This window comes from Agrilus planipennis, unplaced genomic scaffold (assembly GCF_000699045.2).
Source record: "Agrilus planipennis isolate EAB-ADULT unplaced genomic scaffold, Apla_2.0 scaffold135, whole genome shotgun sequence".
Lineage (NCBI taxonomy): Eukaryota > Metazoa > Arthropoda > Insecta > Coleoptera > Buprestidae > Agrilus > Agrilus planipennis.
Genome location: NW_020438876.1, coordinates 573,644 through 582,850, shown reverse-complemented (window position 1 = coordinate 582,850; position 9,207 = coordinate 573,644). Strand labels below are relative to the sequence as shown.

General features: G+C 33.4%; 1 protein-coding gene across 3 annotated transcripts in view; it reads left to right on the top strand.

Annotated features, from left to right (window-relative positions):
- Positions 1–9,188, top strand: part of LOC108738647 (NADP-dependent malic enzyme-like) — an 11,329-nt gene extending 2,141 nt beyond the window's left edge. The window contains exons 2-10 of one of the 3 annotated variants that reach the window (XM_025981247.1): positions 3,605–3,797; positions 4,000–4,340; positions 4,400–4,580; positions 4,636–4,957; positions 5,032–5,247; positions 5,316–5,458; positions 6,505–6,799; positions 7,661–7,820; positions 9,106–9,188. In XM_025981247.1, the coding sequence (XP_025837032.1) occupies positions 3,605–3,797; positions 4,000–4,340; positions 4,400–4,580; positions 4,636–4,957; positions 5,032–5,247; positions 5,316–5,458; positions 6,505–6,799; positions 7,661–7,820; positions 9,106–9,115 (1,861 nt within the window). In that variant the 3' untranslated portion in view covers positions 9,116–9,188. The other 2 variants (XM_018472162.2, XM_018472160.1) reach the window with 2 other exon arrangements.
- The last annotated feature ends 19 nt before the right edge of the window (positions 9,189–9,207 follow it).

Here is a 9,207-nt window from a genome sequence, read left to right as displayed (position 1 = left end):
TATATTAAAAATATAAATATTTCATTATTTTGTATTGATTGGGTTCAATAACCGGTTGGATTTTATCAATAAAATGTCACGTGTCCGACGTAGTACTACGGTAGTAATATATGAATGAAAACGGTTATAAAACATCTCTACTAAAGGCAATTTTTTTTCTATCATTATATAAAAATATGTTTTTTAGTAAGGGATGTTTATTTAAGTTTTGGAATTTTTTGTGTTACCTATTAAATAAAATATAGAAATGACCTAACTAATAATAATAGCAAACTGCATCTGTGCTTCTACGTGTAAATGAATAAACTAGCTTCTCGCATCTATTAAATGGTATTAATTAAAATTACTAATTAGAGTTTAAAATATTCAGTAGAGTTAGCATTAAATATGCAAAGATATACGGAAACTGACGTGTGACATAATATTAATGTTTATTTGATGACGCTGTTTATTTAGAATTACTTTAAATTACATTTGTTAATAAATATAATGTTTCAAAAAGGGTTACCTCCTCGCTTAATTATATCACAATTAGATAACTGGAACAACCCTGGCCTTTTTATGACAATAAAGTTTTGATAGGGTGATTAACAATTATTTTCGGACATTGACGCATTATGATCTCAGTATATGTAATTTTGATTTTTCTTTAATTAATTTGAAATATGTTTTATTGTCAGTAAATATCTATAAAACGAAGATTAAATATTATATTTTTGCATTGCTTTAAAGGTTTCTCTTTAACGTTAGTATGAGTATCTTTTGGCTATGACTATAGTCATTACACTAACTATTAAGTGTAATACTCCCTATGTGTCCGGTTTTGGATTAAGTCCAATGTCATTTTAAATTAGGAAGTTATTATGGTTGTACCTACTCAAAACTATGTTTTTGTTATGCCACAACTATTTGCGCAACAGGTACCTTCAAAGGGACGTTATCAATAGAGTATATTTAAAAATCTACTTTCAACTCATGTAATTTTTTGCTATTTTGTAAAGTTATCTTTCTTAATCATTTTTTTATTGGATTAATTGCCATAGTATCGTCAAGGAAATCAGAAGTAACATGTTGAATTATTTACCGCTACTTTTAAAAATATATGTGCTCAAATCTTTAACAGATTTCAGATAAGCCTAAGTGGTTTGAAGATAGCTGATAACATTGATAACAGTATTTCATATTTATGCTTCTACGTATAAGGAATTGTTATACCATATTTTTTATGTATTTGTACAGGTACTCCCTACCTATTTATGCAAAATATTGTGCAAGTGCTATTCTGTAAGAGTTGTAAAAATGTTTCATTACATCCGGATGACGGATGAGATTGATAAAGCAAGCGATGACGGCATTGAAAAACACTTTAGAGAATGAAGTGCACTTAAAGGGAATGGAAAAACTAGTCATTTCAAGAAATTGACTATGGCTTATTTTAAAAACAAAGCTACTACATATACCTTTATGTTCTTTCAATAAAAATATTTATTTTAGTTTTAATTTAAAAGAAATCGTAATTATTTCCAAGATCCTTTCATAGTCCCTAGAAGTTTGAAAATAATAGCAAAGTCCGTAGGAATAAGATTTAACTTATTGTTACTATAAGTAATTTATCATCCCAACATAAGTATTTATGTTTTGCAATTGCTTTGGTCCCTCGAGCCGGATTTCGCCGAAATTAATTGTGAATTGGCGATGACGTAGGAGAGCAACAACCACTTAAAAAATCATTAAGTATGTAAAACATAATTTCACGTGATGTGTGATGTATTCATGATAATCTACAATACGATAAATTAATTCGGACTTGTGCGTTTACTACTACTACGTAAGTTCTATTGTGTTTTAATCACTAATTTTGAATTATGTAATTTAAACATACGTTAAAAGTTTCAAGGTTTCTGTTTGCTCTCTTCTCTTTTAATTTATTGTAGTTTATAAGCCACAAACTCTGATTTTTATGTCATATGTGCTAATTATGTAAACAAAATGCGATAAGTGAAAATACTTACTGAAGGTATTTGTACGTATTTTATGTAGGTAGTTAATATAATAATGATTGATAACGAACTATTTCTCTATTCTATAGTTTATTTGTAAATTATTTAATTGATGACAGGGGTAATAATTATTGGGCTTCGTCTGTAGGTACGTTTTACGTTCAGATCAATACCAATTTAGATACAATTATTGAGGAGTTACGTAATGAGAATAGAACATGTAAATTACAGGATCCAGACACTAAATGTAGGCACCGTAATAACCTAAGAACGTTTAAAATTTCAAATTCCCCAAAGTTGCAATTAATCATAATAAAGCTTCAAATGCGTGCATAGATATTGCAATGCTGAAAATTTGTGCCAACTTTGCCAACTTGATATGTGGTAATAAAACACACGATTTGTAAGTTAATGAAATGCTATGGTATCAAAATATCACATTCCATCTCTTTATAAAATATTTACAAATGAAAATAACTAAAACATATTGCTTCACCAATGGCATTATATGTTAAATATGAATTTAACATTCTAATTCCTCTGTGTTTTGTTGTAAACGATGCACAATTTTGATGAGAGTTGTATCACCTTATTTAGTTTTGTTTAAACTATTTTCACATCGCAAAAACAAAAATCGAAACTAAAAAGTTTTATTGTTCATTACGTTTGTTGTTCTCTGTTTCAATTCTACGATTAGCTGTAAGAGTAACTCTAAAAGGCCATACTTTTCCTTGGTGCACCTGCAGGAACAAGGTACTAGATGATAGGGTGCCTAAGTTGGTATTTATCTAGAAAAGAATCAGTGAAGCATTCAAGAACAAGAAAAAAAACTAGAAAGCCAGTTTTAGGTACTCATCAAAAACCTTTCTTAACATTTGGCATTTATACAAGATGATGACTAGCAGAACTGAAACAGAGTAGCACTCAGAACTACAAAAACTTCAGGTAGCTTATAAAAATTTCGAGTAAAAAATACCGAATCGTATACTTAATAGTGCTTGAGTTTTTTGTAATTAGAGTCCCTTTTCAATGCGTATAGCCAGTTTGACTAAGTCCTTCTAAAGGATATCCTGATTGATATTCTAACACCTGCAAACATACCCCATTATACGTATAATAAAAATATATCATGTAAATGTAGTATTTAAACCATTAATGTTTTTTAAATTATGTAATAACCCAGATAAATATTTTTTGAAGGTAAATGTAAGATTATGCTTAGATAATAATTTTCTATAAGAAAAAACACGTGTATTGTTTTAGTTATCTTGATGTGCAACTAGAACAATTATCGTCATAAAGGGAAATAAATAAAATCTGAACCATTTATCTAAACACTTACGTAACAATCAAGCCATTATCAAATACTCGAAATTAATGAGAATGATTTTTTAATTTAACAGTTAGACAACTGCATAATTGATTATGTATCAATTAACGTCACGATATTTTTTATATATGTAATCAATATTTCAAATAGATTATTTCCTAATGGTGTCATCATTTCTTTATTAATTCCTCAAAAATTGGTACAAAACTTACCAAAATTATTTAAATTAGTAATGAGCAACATTGCAAAGCAAATGTATTTTGTTTTGCTTCAGTTCTAATGGACCAACTTCTCGCATAGTCCTTACATCTTGCAGACATGGGATAATAGGTGTGGCGCCATGTAATAATTCTACCTCTTTTGAAAATGGTTTGCAGAGGTGTAAATTTCACTCAGTCGGTGGTAAAATTATTTCTCCTTCACAAGTCAAGGGTATTGATCATTTAAGAGACCCTCGGCTTAATAAGGTATCTGTGCATCATTTAGGTAATAATTTCAATAATTACTAGTATATCTTTCGAATCTTTGACAGCAAAGAAATGACTAAACTTATCGCCGTTTGCTTAGTATTGTTCAATTTCTTAAAGAATCGATTTCTATAGTTTATATATTCTATACTTAATATATTAGTAACATTAAATGGAATAGCATGGTTAATTAATCTTTTAGGGGTTGGCATTCACGTTAGAAGAAAGGCAGCTTTTGGGTATTCACGGTTTACAGCCTCCAAGGTTTAAAACGCAAGAAGAACAGATAGAAATATGTCAGGAGTCAGTTCGACGATACAACGACGACCTTAATAAATATTTATATTTAGCAGAATTGCAAGATCGAAATGAGAAACTATTTTTCGGTTTGCTCATGGAAAACGTAGAAGAACTTATGCCCATCGTCTACACACCTACCGTAGGTCTGGCATGCCAAAAGTTCGGTCTCATTTACCGACGACCCAGGGGACTATTTATTACTATAAACGACAGGGGGCATATTTTGGATGTTCTCAAAAATTGGTATTAAATATTAAGTTTCTGTAGTAAAACATGAAGATTTTGATTTATAATTGTCACAGGCCCGAAGAGAGTGTAAGATGCGTTTGTGTGACCGATGGTCAACGTATTTTAGGTTTGGGCGATTTGGGCGCCCAGGGCATGGGTATTCCCGTGGGCAAACTCGCCCTCTATACCGCTCTAGCAGGCATTCCGCCGTACCAATGTCTCCCTGTACTGTTGGACGTCGGGACAAACAATGAAGTGTGGACTTAACGTAAATAACGGTTCTACATAATTATATTCGACATAATTTTAGAACCTGTTAGAAGATCCCTTATACGTTGGACTACGACATAAAAGAGTTACGGGGGTTGATTATGACGAGTTTGTCGACGAGTTCATGGAGGCGGTAGTCCGAAGGTACGGCCAAAATACACTGATTCAGTTTGAAGACTTCGCCAGTCCTAATGCCTTCAAATTCTTGAACAAGTATCGTAATCAGTATTGTACTTTTAACGACGACATTCAAGGGACTGCCAGTGTAGTTCTTGCCGGAGTGCAAGCAGCCCAAAGGGTCACTGGAAAAACTCTTCCTCAAAATAAGTTTGTCTTTTTCGGCGCTGGAGCCGCGGCTTTAGGTATTGTCTTTTTGTTTTTTTTTTTTTTAATTATTACTAAACTAAACTTTTCTAACAACAATAATGTTTTTCAGGCATTGCTTCGTTGATAGCGCAAGCGATGGTAATGGAAGGACTTTCACTTCAACAGGCGAGAGATCAAATCTGGATGATGGATATAGATGGGCTAGTTACGAAAGACCGGGATCCCAAATCGTTACTAGGAGGGTTAGGACATTTCGCCAAAGATAAGCCACCTCTTCGAACTTTAATAGACGTTGTCAACGAAGTCAAGCCCCAAGTTTTAATAGGTAAGAAGATTTGATAAATTGATTATTTATTTAGGAATTTTAACCACGAAAATGTTCTTTAATAACAGGGGCGTCCACTGCCGCAGGAACTTTCACACCTGAAGTCTTAAATAGCATGGCGAAAACAAACGAAAGACCAATAATTTTCGCTCTGAGTAATCCAACTTCGAAAGCAGAATGCACAGCCGAACAAGCTTTTATTCATACCCAGGTAAGACATATCATATTTGTTGTTATGGTTTAAGACTCGGCCTTTGCTCGCCGAATGAATTCAATTACAGACGTGGCGAGTTTCACGGCTCAAAATGTTAAAACTTCAAATTGCGGCAAGCCTTTTTGCATATTGCGGTTTACAGGTCGTGAATGTATGAATGTATGGCTGTGGCGAGTTTCGATTTACATGCCGATCTATGTGGCGAACTTGAATTGGTTCAAATATGTAAAAACTTTAAATTGCGGCGAGTCTTTTGGCGTGAAGCATAGTTTGGCGAGTTTTTATGAGACGAGTTTGACTTGGTTCAAATCGATAAAGATTTTGAATTTCGGCGAGCCTTTTGGTGTGAAGCAAAGTATGGCGAGTTTCTATGAGGAGTTTGACTTGGTTCAAATCGGTAAAAACATTGAATAGCAGGGAGCCTTTTGGCGTAAAGTACAGTCTGGCGAGTTTTTATGAGACAAATTTGACTCGGTTCAAATCGATAAAGATTTTGAATTTCGGCGAGCCTTTTGGCGTGAAGCAAAGTATGGCGAGTTTCTATGAGAGGAGTTGGTTCAAATCGGTAAAAACTTTGAATAGCAGGGAGCCTTTTGGCGTAAAGTACAGTCTGGCGAGTTTTTATGAGACAAATTTGACTCGGTTCAAATCGATAAAGATTTTGAATTTCGGCGAGCCTTTTGGCGTGAAGCAAAGTATGGCGAGTTTCTATGAGAGGAGTTGGTTCAAATCGGTAAAAACTTTGAATTGCGGCGAGTCTTTTTACGTAAATAACAGTCTGGCGAGTTTTTATGAGACAAATTTGACTCGGTTTCAAATCGATAAACATTTTGAATTGCGGCGAGACTTTTGTCGTGAAGCACAGTATGGCGAGTCTCGGCTCAAATCGGTAGAAACATTGAGTTATGGCGAGCCCTTTACTATACATTAGTTACGCTCAAATGACTCGGTTCGAATTGATGGTGCACCGTGTGGCTAGTGCGAATTGAAGCCATTATTTAACCTTATATTAGATACTATGGCAAATTTTGTTTTTTTTTTAGGGCAGGTGTCTATTTTCAAGCGGTTCTCCATTCCCTCCTGTCGAATATGAAGGAAAAATATACAAAACTGGACAAGGAAATAACGCGTACATATTTCCCGGAGTTGCGCTTGGGATTCTGGCGACAGGAATGTATCATATAAAGGAGGAAGTGTTTTTGATAGCAGCCAAAGCAGTAGCTGAAACATTGACTCCTGCGGAATTGGAGTCTGGAACTTTATATCCGCCGTTGAAACAAATCCAAAACGTGTCAATGCATATTGCAGTCAAACTTTGCGAATATGCCTACGAAAAAGGTGAGTGCGAAAAAGAAGTTGTTAATTTCTTATTCATCATCATCATAAGGTCATCAGTCCTAAGACTGGTTGGACACGTACCTCTACTCTTTCCTATTTTGAGCTAAACTTCGCATTTCCCTAAAACTAGAACAGCCCACATCCTTAACTATTTGCGAAGAGTAATCTAATCTAGGTCTACCTCTACCCCTCCTAACTCCTGTTTCTGCCTCTAATATGTCTCTGACTAGACCTTCATGCCTGAGAAGGTGTCCTACCAACCTATCTCGCCTATTTTTTATTGACTTCCATAGAGTCCTCTGTTCTCCTATTCTCTCCAATACCTCTTCATTTCTAACCTTTTCTACCCACGATATCCTCGTCATCCGCCTATAACACCACATTTCGAACGCTTCTAACCTTTTCTTTTCCGCCGCTCCCACTGTCCATGTTTCGCACCCGTACAACGCCGTGCTCCAAACATACACCTTTAACAACCTTTTTCGAATTTCTAGATTAACCATTCGCGAGCATAGAAGTGACTTCTTTTTATTAAGGGCGACACGACCCTGCGCTATCCTCTGCTTTATATCCCTACTACTCCTTCCATCCTGACTTATCTGACTTCCTAGGTATCTGAAATCAGCCACTTCTTTTAATTTTTCGTCTCCTATCTTTATATTCGCCCTTTCCCTACTTTTTCTTCCCTTGCATATCAGTATTTTAGTTTTACTTTTATTTATTTTCATACAGTACTGATCTGTCAGTACCGCTTCCATTTTATTTAAAGCTATCTCTAGGTCCTCCTTGCTAGATGCTAATACTGCTATATCAAATTTCTTATTAACAACTTTTTATTTATTAGCTGTTTCTTGTTTAAAGGTTTGGCGTCGGTCTATCCCGAACCTCAGGACAAAATGGCATGGGTGAAAACGAAGATATTTAGTTATAAATATGAGCCTTCCTTACCCGACACCTACCAATGGCCAGAAGCAGATACTGTGAAGCCAAAAAGGGAAATAAAACCCGTAACCGTTCACGGGTAAGTCAAAAAGTACCTACCCGCATTTTAGTTTTTGAGGTTCCTAAAATTGATTCCGAAAAATTTAACCGTTAATCACTTTACAAATTATATCGAGCAGTGTAGTTAATTTGTTTTATTCTATAGTGCAACTAAAGCATAGGCAGAAGGTGAACTGTAACGTAAGTCTCATGTGAGGGTGTTTAGTTTTGTCGATTCACCACAAATAAAAATACTAAACTTTAATACATATTAAGCATCGACTTGAGGAAGACAAAATTATTAATTTCACAATTTAGAGTCGGGGCAACTGATATTTTAATAATAGAGCTATCAAAATATGTTTTTTTTTTATTTGATGGCAATTGCTTTTTGTATTTCTTAAGATCCTATTTTATTTAGGGTTGTTACATAAGGATCTCTACGTCGTCTCGGTAAAGTTTCCATAGTAAAATTGAAAGGTAAAAAAGTAAATTTGCCTGTGAATAACTGCAATTTTTGCTTCTTAAAATATTTTGAGATGCTTTTTATTTTATTTGCCTCTTTTTTAAGAAATTTCTTTCGAGTTTACTTCTTAGATTTTTCATACATAATTATGTTGATATTTAGCCGTTATAAATAAACAATTGAGACCAGCATATACAGCATAAGAAATTGAAAGTAATGAAATGACTTATTCATATAACTTTTAAGTTTTTATTCTGTTTCATTAATATAATAGTGACATTATTAACCAGCTACGTCCATTTTCAGTTTTTGATTTATATTTTTTAGCAAGGAATAACAAACCCTTTACGTTAACATTTTGTTTAGGCTTAGACTTTGGGAGTTTTAATTTATAATGTTGTGATGCAATGAATGCTATCGTTTTAATTTTAACAAGCATGGTGATAATTATATGTAGTTGTTGCTTTTTCGATCCAATTTTGAAAATAGAAAGTAGAAATTGGAAAATGCGATAAAGAAATAATTAAACCAAAGGGAGACTCACTTTAGTAACCAGAAATCTTGTTCATTGTTTTACTCTAAAAGTCTTATGTTGATACAGTAGAGGTAGGTGTCCACAGTGAATAAGTTTTATGGTAATTAAGGCGAGTCCCTTTTTGGTTTATTTGAAAATAGATTTTATTAAATGTGCCTAATATTTATAGATTGGCAATAATTACAATTGAAAAACGACTAAAGAAAGTTATGTTTGATTTTTCACAGATAATAGACTATAGAATAAGATTTTTACCTAATTGTTAAATTGGGATTATTTAATTTTATTTACTTTTGTTAATATAAAATTAATATTCCTTTAAAGGAAACGTTAAAGCAAGATTGAACAAAGACAGCTGCAAAAAAGAAGATGTACTAAATTTCTCGTATATTTATATATACATATATCTTTAAAGTTTTACATGGG